General features: G+C 48.4%; 1 protein-coding gene and 1 pseudogene across 7 annotated transcripts in view; one reads left to right on the top strand and one right to left on the bottom strand.

Moving 5' to 3' along the window:
• Positions 1–16,178, bottom strand: part of LOC144299269 (uncharacterized) — a 27,119-nt gene extending 10,941 nt beyond the window's left edge. For 6 of the 7 annotated variants that reach the window (XR_013365977.1, XR_013365978.1, XR_013365979.1 and 3 more), the window contains exons 1-3: positions 3,246–3,377; positions 1,412–1,542; positions 278–348 (exon numbers count right to left, since the gene is read on the bottom strand). Coding sequence is in view for 3 of the 7 variants with exons in the window: in XM_077874777.1 (XP_077730903.1) it covers positions 278–343 (66 nt within the window). In the remaining 4 variants the exon portion in view is untranslated. Of the gene's footprint in view, positions 1–277; positions 349–1,411; positions 1,543–3,245; positions 3,378–15,906 lie in introns of those variants that run through there. The other variant, XM_077874778.1, reaches the window with a different exon arrangement.
• On the top strand, positions 5,158–8,596 carry LOC144299266 (1-acyl-sn-glycerol-3-phosphate acyltransferase epsilon-like; annotated as a pseudogene).

Raw genomic sequence — 16,178 nt, 5'->3', positions numbered from 1 at the left:
TGAAGTCCATTCGGATCAACAGATCCAAAATTCTTTTTGAACGACAAATATGTTCTCCTGGCGAAGGTGTTGGATCCCACACACTTTTTAAGTGAGGCTGCCCTGTTACGTCCCCCTTTTTGTGTCCACTGTCATTGGTAACAAACTTTCATTCCCCCCACAAAGGAGACTACTTGTGTCATCCCTAAGGTGTATTATCAGAATTTTGTTCTGCATTCATTGGAGAAGAAACCAGTGAAGCAACATCTCTATCTCAGAGAAAGAGAGGCGAGCTTACCTCAGGCAGAGATGAGGTGCCTTCCTCTGCCCAGTCCCTGGAAAGGTCCTCAGCTGGTCCCTCCATGGGATCTAAGAAGATAGAGTAGCTGTCAGGACATTGGTTGGTTGCCCAGGAATTACTTGGGGAGTTTTGCTTGATGTGGACACGGGGACACAGTGCACGGGTGTGAACAGTGAGCAAGCTGCTGAGCCAACCTCCTTGGTGGACAAAGAAATACAAAGGAGAGGAGCAGGAAGGAAAAGGAATCAGGGCCTTTGCTTTCAAGCTAAAGGGATCCAATCAGTGGGAAATCATCAGTCTCAAAATGGGAAAAATTCAATGCACCTTGCATTTCATGACTGAGTCCCCTGAATTGTCCTGCCCATTGTAAAGGCCAGCCACATTCCCACTTCTTCAGCTGTTACAGGACCAGTTCAGCTTCCATGCCTTCATACATGCTGCTGTGTATGTGTCCTCTATTCCTTCAGATTGTTAGGTTTTTATGGCTTCATGCTTTTATTAATAAGTAAGTATATGCTCAGCGGCCCTGTTTACATTCATTATGCTGTGTACTTATCACTGCCATCTACATCCAAACCTTTTCATCCTAAGGAATCTCTGTACCCATGAAGAGATGACTGTTCCTCCTCCCCCGACCCCCTGCCTCCAGCCATCCAAGTGTCTACTTTCTGGCTCTATGAATTTGCCTACTCTAATTTCCTCCTATGAGTGGAATTGAAGAATTTATATCTTTCTGTGCATGCCTTCTTTCAAAAAACTATTGGTTATTCAAGGTCTATCCATTCTGCAGCATATTGAAACATTTGGGTTCTTCTTATGGCTGAGTAACATTCCATCCAATGTGCATATCACATTTTACATGTCCTTTCATCACATGCTGGATTTGGGGGTTGTATCTATCTCTAGCTCTTAGGAAGACTGCTGTCACGAACATGGGGGCACAGATGTCAGTTAGAAATGCATCTTGACTTCCATAGTTATACTATGGTGATGGACTTGATACATTTAAATTTGTACATTTGAAATAATAGAAAAATGTGTCGCAGCATTTTTATGCTCTTCTGCTATGTCTATGTCACTGAATGAAAGAATTATTCTTAAATCAACTTAATGAGTAAATTCCCACAGTACCTTCATCTGTGTCACTGATCAGGTGTACACGGTTGGGCAGACAGAAGCGCACTTTCTTAAATTTCTTCCAGAGATGAGTGATGTGGTTGTGCAGGGCTGCATAATTTCAGTCTCAACCTCAATACAAGGTCCTGGGAAATACATAGCAATAGAGAGTAGTATTGGCATCTTGTGGGCAGAAGGCCATGGGGGATTAGTCCTAATTGACTCAGAGTTTGGCCTTCTGTTCCCCCTCCCTACTCACCAGCTGCCCTGCGAGTGCCCTGGCTCAGAGTTGGACTTAGGAAGAGATTGCAATGTGGTGTGCACTGAAACTCCCCAAAGACATGTTTTGTGGGCAAATACTCTGATTTAGCAGAGAAACACAGCAAAGCACCATGACCACACCTTATGGCCTGGGTTCTCATCCCACTTAGAACCCACACATACCTGAGAGAGTTCTGGAGGGCCCTCTGTGCCTTATTTTCTTTTTCTGAGATGTGGAAATGTCCATACTGCCTACACACTAATGTGCTGTTAGGAGGCTAAATGGGATTTACTACACTTAGAGTCTGGAGCACAGTCAAGGGTGAGTGCTTCACAATTGCTCTGTAGGTGTACACTACACTACACTACTGAAGGGGTTAGATCACTACTGAAGGGGTTAGATATCTGGTCATGGGTGGATCTAGACAGGGGGCTTGGCTGGCTCCCCAGCATGGGAGGATGGAAGCTCCTTTTTTAGCCTTCATGTGGGAACAGCACTTTACAGCTCATGGAGAATGCATAGCATCCCACTGTTGGAATCCCCACAGCAGCACCATCAGGAGGGGAAGCAGGGGCTGTAACCCATGCTTTACAGTGTGGACATTGATAGGTAGATGAGGCAACTTCCCAGAGTGGCCACACTGATATGTGATGGATTCTGGACAGGAATGTAATTGGTTCCCTGGTGAGAGAGATCCCTGAGCTCCCAAGACCTGCCCAGAACCCCTGAGAAAATGTTCTGGACTCTAGCACCAACAGCTGTCCTCACGTTCTCAAATCCACCTGTGCCAATGTGTCTTTCTTTCTTTTTATTCTTTAAAGATTTATTTATGTGACAGAGAGTGAGAGCCCGCACATGGGCCCATGTGTACACAAGCAGGGGGAGAGGGAGAGGAAGAGGGAGAAGCAGGCTCCCTGCTGAGCAGGGACCTGGATGCAGGCAGAGACCCAGATGCAGGGCTGGACCCCAGGACCCTGGGATCTCGACCTGAGCTGAAGGCAGATGCTCAATCGACTGTACCTCCCAGGCGCCCGTGTGCACATGTCTCTTTGAGCGAGAGTGGGTGCCCTGTGCAATGTGTCTGTGCCATGAAATTATTCTCGGTCCTAACTCAGCCCTGTGTTTGAGTCGCTGACAGAAAATACGATGCAGTTTTTTCCAAATCAAGCCCCAGGAAAGGACCAGGGTAGTGCAGCTTTGGCCACCTTCCCCCAGCTCTCAGCAATGTCACCTCAGTCACCCAGAGCCTTCTCACTGGCCACCTACTGTGACAGGTGGTCCTCTTGCCTCCCAAGCTGATTCAAAATCCAGGCCATCCAAACCAATGGTCACACTACCACCCTGCCAAGAATTAGCTTGCCTTCAACTGACAGACCCATCCTGATGAGTGGTTAATGGGAATTAACGTGAAAGTAGCATCTGGGCTGGGGCTTACTGGTTTAAGCAATTAAACCTACAATGCTGAATGTCTTACTATTTTTTAATAATAAATTTATTTTTTATTGGTGTTCAATTTGCCAACATACAGAATAACACCCAGTGCTCATCCCATCAAGTGTCCCCCTCAGTGCCTGTAGAAAATCATACCTGTAGAAAATCAGTATGAACATACTGTAGAACAGCAATTCAGATTTCCCATCATGGGGAGCTTCTCACTTGCTACCAAACTGCACTTGATCGGCTCAGAGAGTGACAGTTGGAATGGAATGAAAGATGTGCATCATCACATCGGTGATTGGTCATCATAGAACTTTCAGAGTGAGGGCAGCTCTGCACACTGTGGGTCCAGCTGCTGCTGTCTGGCCCACTGGTGTCCTCACAGGCAACTGTGGCATTAAGAGGAAATGTCTTTTCTCAAAAATGGAAGCTGGCCCACACCTTATTCTTCTCTGTTTATGAAAACAAGTTCTAGCAGAGAAAATGGCCCACCCTCTAATAGAGGTGACAGTGGAAAATTTCAGGGTGAAAAGGGATCAATCGAACATGGTAAGAAAAAAGGTTTCTTTCTTGATTAGAAATCCCATCTCCTGTGGGCACTTGATGGAATGAGCACTGGGTATTATTCTATATGTTGGCAAATTGAACACCAATAAAAAATAAATTTATAAAAAAATCCATTGAAATAAACTGGGAGTTTAAAGCAAAAAAGAAAAAAAAATCCCATCTCCTCCCATTTCTGCTATTCCTTGGTTATCAGACACTTTTATTTTTTAAGATTCTATTTATTTATTTGTGAGAGACACAGAGACAGGCAGAGACATAGGCAGAGGGAGAAGCAGACTCCATGCAGGGAGCCTGATGCAGGACTCGATCCTAGGATCCTGAGATCACGACCTGAGCCGAAGGCAGACACTCAACCACTGAGCCACCTACATGCCCCTTGAATTTAAATTTAAAAAAAAAAATAGGGATCCTTGGGTGGCGCAGCGGTTTAGCGCCTGTCTTTGGCCCAGGGCGTGATCCTGGAGACCCAGGATCGAATCCCACATCCGGGTCCTGGTGCATGGAGCCTGCTTCCGGTGCATGGAGCCTGCTTCTCCCTCTGCCTGTGTCTTTGCCTCTCTCTCTCTCTGTGACTATCATAAATAAATAAAAATTTAAAAAAAAATATTCTCCCGCTGTTCACCTAGTAACCCTATCCAACATTTGCATTTCTATACCCTGTCACTGCCCATGTCATAATCAATCCATTACCCTCTCCTATCCATTCTTCCTCTGATATGTGTCGGTAGACACTTCTCTCCATTTCCACAACTACCCAGGCACCCACTCCTTCACCCAACTATTTAATATTTCACTTCTTGACATTCCTCTCTATTGTTTCCAGTTTGAGAGCTGTGATGAACAGAGATGCTAAAAACATTCATGTCTGGGCACCTCGGTGGCTGAGTCGGTGAGCATCTCTCTTAGGCTCAGGTCATGATCTTGGAAACCTGAGATCAAGCCCCACATCGGACTCCTTGCTCAGTGAGGAGTCTGCTTCTCCCTCTCCCTCTGCTCCTTCCCACTGCTCATTCTCTCTCTCATAAATAAATAAAAATAGGGATCCCTGGGTGGCGCAGCGGTTTGGCGCCTGCCTTTGGCCCAGGGCGCAATCCTGGAGACCCAGGATCGAATCCCACGTCGGGCTTCCGGTGCATGGAGCCTGCTTCTCCCTCTGCCTGTGTCTCTGCCTCTCTCTCTCTCTCTGTGTGTGTGTGTGTGTGTGTGTGTGACTATCATAAATAAAAATAAAGGGCCGGGGCGCTGGGTGACGGGCGAGGGTCATGGGGTGTGAGCGCTGCTGAGCTCGGGAGCGTCGGCGGCCGCGGCCTCCCCTGCGCCTGCGCCCGCGCCCGGCCCCGCACTCGCGGCCCGCGTGTCGTCCGGCGGCGGCGAGGCCCATGCGGCTGGGGGCGTCGCGGGGGCGGCGGGCGGCCCGGGGAGCAGCGGGGGCGGCGGCGGGGCCCGGGGAGCAGCGGGGGCGGCGGCGGGGCCCGGGCCGGCCCGGTGATTGGCGGCGGCGGCGGGGAGCGGGGAGCGGGCGGCGGGGAGCGGGCGGCGGGGTCCGCGCGGCCGGGAGGATGCTGCTGTCCCTGGTGCTCCACATGTACTCGATGCGCTGCGTGCTGCCGGCCGCCGTGCTCCTGGGCTCGGCCCCCACCTACGTGCTGGCCTGGGGCGCCTGGCGGCTGCTGTCCGCCTTCCTGCCCGCGCGCCTCTACCAGGCGGTGGACGACCGGCTCTACTGCGTCTATCAGAGCATGGTGCTCTTCTTCTTCGAGAACTACACCGGCGTGCAGATCCAATAAAACATTCAAACACTGCCAAAATATTTTGAGAAAATTAAAGGTCCCTCTGCCTACACACACGTCTCCCAGATATTGCTATATGGAGATTTGCCAAAAAATAAAGAAAATATAATATATTTAGCAAATCATCAAAGCACAGTTGACTGGATTATTGCTGATATTCTAGCCGTGAGGCAGAATGCTCTTGGACATGTACGCTACGTCCTGAAAGACGGGTTAAAGTGGCTCCCACTGTATGGGTGTTATTTTTCTCAGCACGGAGGGATCTATGTAAAGCGAAGTGCCAAATTTAATGAAAAGGAAATGAGAAGCAAGCTGCAGAGCTACATGAATGCAGGAACTCCAATGTATCTTGTGATTTTTCCAGAGGGAACAAGGTATAATCCAGAACTAACAAAAGTCATTTCAGCTAGTCAAACATTTGCTGCTCAAGAAGGCTTTGCAGTATTAAAACATGTGCTGACACCAAGAATAAAGGCAACTCATGTTGCTTTTGATTCTATGAAGAATTATTTAGATGCAATTTATGATGTGACAGTGGCTTTTGAAGGGACTGTTGATGATAAGGGGCAGCGGAAAGAAGCGCCATCCATGGCTGGTTGCTTATTGAATTTTATGATTCACTGGATCCAGAAAGAAGAAACAAATTTCCTGGGGAAAGTGTTAATTCTAAATTAAGTCTCAAGAAGACTTTACCATCGTTGTTGATCTTAAGTGGCTTGACTGCTGGAATGCTCATGACCGAGGCTGGAAGGAAACTCTATGTGAGAACGTGGATTTATGGAACCTTAATTGGCTGCTTGTGGGTTAGTATAAAGGCGTGAACAGGTAGCAGCCGTCTGCAGGCAGTGGGATGCGCTGCATGGTTTAGTATTGGCAGCCACACCTTACATCAGATTGTTTCCCGAATTTAATAAGAAGTGTAAATAAAGCCTTGTTGATTGAACATTGGATAAAATAGAATTTCTGATTAAAGCCAATACGCAGTTGGTCTTGGGCAAACATAACGTGGTTTCACGACTTTAGAACAGAAGCTGCTGGAAAGGGAAAAGCTAAGCAGTGTATGCTATCACTTGGCATCTCCTGTGAACTAACGTCATCTACAGAAGATTAATAGGATTGTATGATTATTGTTTTGTAATTCAAATAGCTGCATTCATGAACATTAATTTGCAGTATATTTTACTGTATTTGTAATTTTTTACAACTTGACTAATCCAGCCTTTCTCGCTACGGTATTTAGTATCTTGGAGCTCTGTGATATTTTGCTGTTTGCTTAATTTCTCCAAGTGAGTGAAAGAAATTGTATTTAAATATAAGAGGGATACAAGGTAAAGGGCGAGGAGTTGTCCGTGGGGAGGAAGCTCTGGGTAGCGCATGCTTTTAGTGGACTGCATCGTTAGCTGATTTTACTTTATATTTGCAGAGTAATTAACATTTCTAATATTTATTGAAACAGCTTAATTTGCACACCCTGTATTGTATACAAAAGAATAATGTATAAAATATGAGAATTAAGTTTAAGTTAGAATTGTGACCCTGATTCTTTGTGGCAGAACTTTCCATTGCCCGGCTTTCTGAAGAGTTCAGCGAAGCTCTTAGTGCTTCCCGACATCTGTGCCATAACTACTTGAAAACCTGCAGGTTTCCTATCATTTTTTATATCAAAATAATCAGTGTGAACCGTTGTTGGACCTGAGTCCGCAGATATTTGAGGTGATGGGAGCCTCCAGACGTCTGACTAGATTCACTAGCATGTGCCTTTTGCCTGTAACTCTTGAGTTTAGCAAAACCTTTAATTCAGAAGTCACTTTTTTAATGTCATCACGGTCGATTCCCACCGTGTTTGGATTCTTTTCCTTTGGATTCCCGGCAGCGTGCTGCTCGGTGCCTGGCACGGGACACACGCCGGGGAGAGGAGTGCCTGCTGCGGCAGAGGCCCTTCCTCCACGCTCTCGGGGCCGGCCTCGCTGGCTGCGGCAGACGGTTTGCGGTTGTCGCACGTCAAGAAGGTCACCTTCCACGAGCCGGGGAGACTGCATCCGTCAGGCCTGGACGGATGTGTTTAGTTGTCATGAGTCCCCGTGGGGCTACACCACCGTCCACGTCACCTCCACACAAGAGCTGTTTCAGGAACCAAATCACGCGATTGGGTTTTCAGTCTCAAAATAATAAAATCTGTCCTGTGCGGGAGGACGGCCTTTGTGGATCTGCTCTGTTTTTATGTCACAACTTAAACGTGATTGCCTACTAGTCCCTTAAGATAACATTTCTGCTTAATGGATTTTTGTTGTAAAATTATATCCGTGTCCCCAGATGAAACACACCAGCTGAATCATGATGAACAAAATGAAAATAATAAATAAGGGAGATTTCGTCTGACGGGTTCTCCAGACCCAGAGAGGAGGCCGTGTCGGCACCTTTGCGGAGCCGGGTGGCGGGAATTGTACATACGTTAGTTAGTGTGTGTGTGCACACATCCCCACGGGATACGGCTGGCCTGGTTAAGTGTGGTGGGGTCGGTAAAACTGAAAAGTGTTCTCATGCCAATTGTCGTTTTCTCTTACTTGTAAGGTGAAATTTAAATCAATCCCGTGTCTCTGTTAATACTTTTTTTTTTTTTAAACAACCCTAAAGTTAGAACCTATTTCTAATTAGACCAAAGTAAATGCAAGTTGCATAACTTACTTTGAATATCATGGATATGCTCTAAATTTAAATTTTAAGAAGAAATACCATTGGAATTATGTTGATTATAACTGATTTTAAGGAGTCACAGTGAACTGCATAAGATCACTTTGAACATCATGTTTCTTAAAAACATACTTATATTCTCACAAAAGTTCTATAAAATATATTTGTTAGTTTAAAAATTTTGTATCAAAATATTTGGAAAATTAGAAGCTTCTTTTTAACATGTGTTGATATGACTTGAATTATTATTTTCTAAAATTAAGAGCCCTGTATCTACCTGTACATCTTTTCACATATCATTTAAGCCTTTGTCTTACTATTATTGTTGATTTGCAGCTTAGTTATTACTTAGTTTTTCTTTATAAGAATGCCATCAATGTGCATGCTTTTACGTTTTCCAGAAAAGGGTGTGTTTGGATGAAAGCAAAAGAAAAAATAAAATCTTTCACTGTCTCTCAAAAAAATAAATAAATAAATAAATAAATAAATAAATAAATAAATAAAAATAAAATAAAATAAATAAAATAAAATAAAATAAAATAAAATAAAATAAAATAAACATTCATGTCCAGGATCTCGCATTCATATAAGTTGTTGGGCCTGAGGGTGGAGTCCTCCAGACCACCCTCCAGGTAGATGCATCACCCTCTAGAAAGACTCACAGGACTCTCACAGGACTCCATGAAGCTGACTTCCTGGAGGTCAGAATGATTCTGCATGGCCCAAGTCCTCCCCACTATAAATCACTTTGTTGGCTTACACTATCCAAGGCCCCAACTAAACAAAGACACTCTTTCCAGGGAAGACATTCAAAGGTCTTAGAGCTTTTCTCCCAGGAGCCAGGTGAGGTCAAGACCTTTCTTTGGAATGTGCAAGCTGTAAAACATGCCAGACCTACTGAGTCAACCCTTGACTGCACTGAATCCATTTTCATTCCTCTGGAATAGATGCCTGGGGCTGAGTTTCTGGGCCAGACAGGACTTGCATGTTTTTATCGTTGTGTTTGCTTATTTGTAGTGCAAACAGGTGGAGGTGGAGGTGGAGGGCCTGCCACACCATTTTCCAGAGTGGCTATACCATCTTACACTAGTACCAGCGCTGTGTGAGTGGCCAGGTTTTCCACACCCTCACCAGCATCTGGAACTGTTTTCCCACATCTCGTCTAGGGCATTCTGATAGATATGTCATGATATATTACTGTGATTTTAATTTTTTCATGTGCTTCTTTATCATCTGCATATCCTCTTCAGTGAAGTGCCTCTTCGTGTCTTTTGCCTATTTTGTAATCAGACCGTTTGTTTCTCACCAGCACATTTTGAGAGTTGTTGTTTTTTTTTAAATTTAGACACCTGCCTTTGGTTGGAAGTGTGATTTATAAATATTTCCCTTCAGTATGTACTTTGTTGCTTCATCTTCTTAAAAGGGTTTTTCACAGAACCTTGGTTTTAACTTCTAATAAATTTTAATTTATCCATTTCTTTTTATGGGTCACACTTGTGTTGTCAAGTCTAAAATCTCTTTGCCAACCCTAGATCCCCGGTTTTTCTCATAGACTTTTTTCTTCTAATGTTTTACATTTTATAAATAAGTGTGTGATCCACTTGGAGTTAATGTTTGATGTGGTGTGAGGTTTGGGGGTTTAGTGTAGTTTAGCTTGCCTGTGGATGGTTGCTTGCCCTACTTCCGTTTGACAGACGGACCATCTTTCAGCCCAGGAATTACTTACGCATGTTTGCCAAAAATCAGTTGCACATCTTTGTTTGGGTTTCTATTCTGTTCCATTGATCAACATGTCTAGTCTATCCCTCTGCCAATACCACACAGAATTTATTAACTATGTAATAACTGTTAAAATAGGAGAGAGCTTTTCCTTGCTTTTCAAAATCGCTTTAGCTATTCTAATTCCTTTGCCTTTCCATGTAATTTTTTTTAATTGTATCTGTTTATTTGAGAGAGAGAGAAAGAGCACACAAGTGCAGGGAGGACTGGAGAAGTAGGGAGAAAGAGAAAGAATCTGAAGGGGATTATGGACTGAGCACAGAGCCACAAGCAGGGCTCAACCCACAACTCAGGAGATGATGACCTGTGCCCAAACCAAGAGCAGCTGCTTAACCAACTGAGCTACTCAGGTGCCCCACTCCCTTGTAAGTATTTTTTTTAAGTGCATGTTTTTCAAGAGAAGTTCTACCATTTGCTGTTTTCATTTAGCAGGTCATCAACATCTTCTCATGTTAGTAACTATAGATCTGCCTCTTCTAAAAAGTGAAAAAAAAATAAAGTAAAACACAAATTCATAGTATTGATGTGCTGGAATTTATCTTACAGCTAATTTTTTCCCTCGGTTATAATAAGTAATGCTGGGATGCCTGGGTGGCTCAGCGGTTAAGCATCTGCCTTTGGCCCAGTGCGTGATCCTGGAGACCCGGGGATCGAGTCCGCATCCGGCTCCCCGCATGGAGCCTGCTTCTCCCTCTGCCTGTGTCTCTGCCTCTCTCTCTCTCTGTGTCTCTCAGGAATGAATAAATAAAATCTTTAAATAATAATAATAATAATAATAATAAGTAATACTGAAATCAGTATTGTAGTCTACATGTATTTGCATAAATGTTCCCCACCCCTGTTGTCATTTGACTTTGCTTTTGCTACGCGCAAAGATCTGTCTTATTCAAACTTTGTGAGGTGAGGTTTAGGGCTTCTGGACTGTGTCATGCTTTAGAAAGACCTTCCCCACTGCATAATGATAAATAACAATGATTTATCCGTGTTCTCTCGGAGTACTTCCAACGTGTCCCTTGCCCAGTCCCTGCCCCCTGAGCCTCCATAGAAGTGACCAAGTGCCCCAGAGTCGGGGAGCCCCCGGGGCTGCTCATTGAAACCCAGGCAGCGCGCCCCGGCCTGCCGGCCTCTCAGGAAAATATCCCAGTGCTTCTCGCGCTCCGGGGTCTCGCCTCGGGGAGAAGGAGCCCCAGGAGCACCGTCATGCACGCGCGGCACCCGGCACCCTGCACCCGGCACCCAGGAGCACAGCTATGAACGCGCGCAGCACCCTGCACCCGGGACCCTGCACCCAGGAGCACGGCCATGCACGCGCGGCACCCAGCACCCTGTACCCTGCACCTGGGACCCTGCACCCGGGACCCTGCACCCGGGACCCTGCACCCAGGAGCACGGCCATGCACGCGCGGCACCCAGCACCCTGTACCCTGCACCTGGGACCCTGCACCCGGGACCTTGCACCCGGCACCCTGCACCCAGGAGCATGGCCATGCACGCGCGACACCCGGCACGGGCTTCGCGGAGAGACGCGGTCGGGTGCCTGGAGGCTGCTGCGCCACCGGGTGGCGGTGTGTGGCCTCGCCGCGGGCCATCTGGTGCCAATGCTCAGACGTGAAGCACGGCTGCCGGGCGCCACCTGGCCGCCGCTTTGATATGGTTTCCCCGGACCCAGGAGAACCAGGCCCGGGACCCTCCGCAAGGCCGCGGCACCCGCGGGGGTTTCCCGGTCCTGCTGCCAGTCGTGCCTGGGCGCACCGGCCATGCGCTGCCGAGTAGATACGCAGGGACCGGGCAGAGCCGCTGCGGGGTGACAGGGACAGCGCTCCGCGCCCACGCCGACCGGCCAGGGGCCTTCGGTGCTCTCGGCCGTGTCCCGCCCCGCCAGTGGCATCAGGGCCCTCAGCCATGTCCGCCCCGGCCAGGTGGGGGACCCGGCCTTCTGGGGAGGCCCGCATGCCCCTCGCAGGCTCAGCCAACAGCCCGCAGAGATCCCAGCTGTCAGAGGCACCTGCTGCCCATTTCCCAAGCCCCATTCCTGGTGGTCCAGCAGTGGGAGCGGGTTGCAGGGGCACAGAACAGGGCTCCTGAGGTCCGGTGCCCAGAGGTGCCTCCAAGCCTCCCTCAGTTCCACTCCAGAGACCCCAGCTGGCCCTAACCACACAGGTGGCCTGGGCAGGTGGGCCTGCATGGATCCCCGTGGCCGGACTCTCCCATCAGCTTTTCTGAGTCCCACCCTGGAGGTGGAGGCCAGCTGGAGCCCCATAGGTGAGTCTAGGTCGGGGGCTCCATCCATTGTGCAGGCCTCTGTGGGACCCAATCTTTGAACACCCCCAAATACTCCAAGTCCTTCTCCAGAGCTGTGGCCTGGCCAGTATGGCCGATGCAAAGAGGCCTGCGTAGGGCTTTACTGGGTCTCCCCGTCTTCCTTCTCATCATCTCGTCATTGGGGGCCTGGACAAGGCCAGGCCCAACAGGCAGGCAGGGCACCCTACTGGTTGCAGGGACCCAGATCCACCCCAGTGCAGTCCTTCTTGGTGGTGCTGCCAGCCTAGCGGCCCCTTTCACAGTTTAGTTCCAGAGCGCGGACTCAAATGGGCATGGGATCTGTCCCTGCCCCCCTGCCCGAGGCCAAGCCCCAAGATGCCATCCAAGAGGGCGGGATCACTCAAGTGGGCTCCAAGAGCTGACCCGGGGTGACCCGGGGAGCAGCCTGCAGCTTGGGGGAGGCGCACCGGCCTGGGCTGAAGGATGGCCCAGCACAGGACGAGCCCCTTCAGCGCGCCGTCCACCGGCCCGCCACGTCCTGCCTGGGCTCCAGTCGTGCAGGTGCCCTCAGAAAATACTCCAAGACCTCGTTCACAGGGCGGCCTGGAGCACTGAGAAGGGAACCCCAGGGGGGCAGCTGTCCCTCTGGAAGCTGGTTCTTCTGAGGCACCTTGTGGGGGACATTTCCAAGTAACCATGGGAGGCCAGGAGGGAATATAGGCTATGAAGGTAGGCAATTGAAGGAAGTTACTAAAATAGAGAATGGAAGTCCTGAGATTTATAGGAAGAATGATTGTTACTATTAACATTCCTATTACTCATCATTATCGTAATTGTTACTGTTTTTTTCTGGTTAATCGTAGTTGTAAAAACACTGAAGTTTCTTTATCCAAGAAGAGCATATGATTGACTTGAAATGATGAAGCATGGGTTTCAGTCCACAAAATTTTTTAGAAATTGAAATAGAATTGACATAACATTGCATATTAGTTTCAGCTATACAACGTGATGATTTGATATTTGTATATCCAGGCATGAGATGAGAACTTTCAAGATCCACTCTTCTGGATACTTTCAAATATGCAAGATGTTATTAACTATTGTCACCATGCTGTGCGGTGCATCCCCATGACATTCCTTTAGAACTGGAACCTTGTACCTTCTGACTCCCTTCACACACCCACCCCCCTCGAGCCTCCCATTCCTTCCTCTAGATTGGCAACCACCAATCTGTCCTCTATAGCCATGAGCTTGTTTTTGTTTTGTTTTGCTTTGTTTTTCTAGATTGCACATATAGTGAGATCATACAGTATTTATCGGCTTCTGTCTGACTTATTTCACTTAGCATAATGCCCTCAAGTTCCATCCATGTTGTTGCAAAGGCAAAATTTTGTTCTTTTTTATGGCTGAGTAATATTCTATGTGGTTAACAGAATTTTCTAAATCCGCTCAGGAGCCCAGGAGCCTGCCTTCTCCAACTACCTGCAGCTCCCAGCCTGGAAGGTCAGACCACAGTCTTTGCAACAACTGGCCGGGAGCAGTCAGGACTTGATCAATAGCTGGCAGTTTCCCTCAATTTTGTCCTGGCTTCCAACACAGCAAATGGGAGAACGCCAGATTTGCTCCCCCTCACAAATCATGCCCCTCTTCTCGTCATCCTGATCCTCTCATTGGGACATGCCTTCCTTTTTTTTCCCACCAGAAAACTTCCCCACTCCTCTGCCTGCCTTGGAATCCCTGCAAGTGCTAGTGGCTGAGCCCCTCACCACATAGAGCAAGTTCTGAATACATGGTGCTTTTTTTAAAAAAAATTTATGATAGTCACAGAGAGAGAGGGGCAGAGACACAGGCAGAGGGAGAAGCAGGCTCCATGCACTGGGAGCCCGATGTGGGATTCAATCCCAGGTCTCCAGGATATTAAAAATTGAGATATAATTCATATACCATAAGATTCACCCTCTTAAAAATGAACAATTCAGTGATTTATAATCTATTCACAAAGCTGTGCAGCTGTCACCACTACTCGATTCCAAAGCATTTCATCACCCCAAAAGAAACTCCCTCCTGCTAAATGATTACTTTCCATCCCACACTTTCCCCAGGCTCTGACAACCACCAATCTGATTTTTTTTTTTTTTCTGCATCTCTGGATCTGCCTGGGTATTTCATGAAAATGAAACCACGCTATTCAGGCCTTTTTATTTTTTTAAGATTTTATTTATTTATTCACGAAGAGGACACAGAGAGAGGCACAGGCAGAGGGAAAAGCAGGCTCCATGAAGGGAGCCCGATGCGGGACTTGATCCCGGGTCTCCAGGATCACGGCCTGGGCCAAAGGCAGCACTAAACTGCTGAGCCACCCGGGCTGCCCTATTCATATCCTTTATGCCTGACTTCTTACACTCAGCATCATGCTTTTGAGACACATCCATGCTTTATCATATATCAGTGATTCATTCCTTTGACCTAATAATTTTACACTCTAAGCCACTATTTTTCCCCAAATGCTAGCACAAAAAAATGTGGCAAAATGCACACCGCACTACATTGACTTCTGTCACCATTCTTCAGCTCGTGCCACAGAGGCATTACGTACTGCCCTTCTCCCCAGGCCCAACCTGCCCCACACACCTTGAGCCACCAGCCTGCCCAGATGACACCAATCCAGCCCAGTCACTCTGACTCAGAATACTCCACGGAACCCATCCACCTGCACTAGGACTTCAGGGGTGGGCTTTCCCAAGAGTATCCAAAAGGAGTGCTCTTAAAGGGGACGGACACAGAGGGCAGCTCCCCCAACGGAAGGTAGCCATGGCTGGGCTGGCCAGGACAAGAAGTCTATGCCTCGAGGCCAGGAGTCGCTGGTGCTTGAAGCATCAATGGTGGAGAGTGCTGTCGGCAGCCTTCGGTAGGCCCCTCTTGGTGAACTGCAGTGCAGGCCTTCAGGATTTGGGAGTAAGGCCTGCCATGATCCGCAGACAATTACACTCCTTTTGAGAACTAGCTCTTGGCCTGCTATTGGATTTTCATAGAGACTGAGCACTTGAGTATGGCCATCAAGTTACCATGCCACCCAAGCTGCCCCTCATGAACTGGATGCTATCTGATCCACCAAACCATAACACTGGGCATGCACAGCAGCACTTCACCATCCAGTGGAAGTGTACAGGTGTCATTGGGCCCGAGCAGACCTTAAACACACGTATGTTACATGAAGAAGTGGCCCAAATGCCCATGGTCCCCACTCCTGCTGCACTGCCTTCTCTCCCAGCCTGCACCTATGGCCTACGCAGGGAGTTTCCTATGCTGATGATGGGGGCCTGGTTTACAGGTGGCTCTGAATGATACTCAGGAAATGGATAGCAACAGCATTAGGGCCCCTCTCCTGTAGCATCCTCGGAGGACAGTGGTGCAGGGAGTCCCTTCCAGGGGGCAGGACTTCCAGCCATGCACCTGCGGGTGGTGCACTCTGCTTGAAAGTAGAAATGACCAGATGTGCCATTGCCAAGGCGTGGGCTATGGCCAATGGCCTGGCGGGACGGTCAGGGACTTGGAAGGAACAGGACTGGGGACCAGCTTGGGGAAAGAGGTGTGTGGACAGACCTTTATTGAGTAGGAAGAGAGAAAAAAAGAGAGACGTATGAACACGGTGAATGCGCGGCCAAGGGTGACATCGGCAGAGGGGGACTCCAGGCATGGAGGGGACGGAATGATCCACTCACCGGACACCAGGCAGCCTCTCTGCCCAACCAACCGGTCACTGTCATTGCTCGGTGGGCTGGGGAACAAAGGGGCCGCGGTGCAGGGATGCAGGATCTGTGCAGAGTCCGCAGAACCGACTCCCACTCTGCAAGGCTGCCCTGGGTACGAGCACCACGGAGCACCACGGAGCGCCCGGTCGCCAGCAGCCGACACCAACGCGACCCCTCGCACCCCCGCGTCCACCCCGGCACGCGGCCGGGGGGCGGGGCCGCGCTCCGAGCCGGCCAGGGCG

This window comes from Canis aureus, chromosome 27, assembly GCF_053574225.1.
Source record: "Canis aureus isolate CA01 chromosome 27, VMU_Caureus_v.1.0, whole genome shotgun sequence".
NCBI classification, from domain to species: Eukaryota; Metazoa; Chordata; class Mammalia; order Carnivora; family Canidae; genus Canis; species Canis aureus.
The sequence above is the reverse complement of the archived record's forward strand: the minus strand, read 5'-3'. Positions and strand labels throughout refer to the sequence as shown.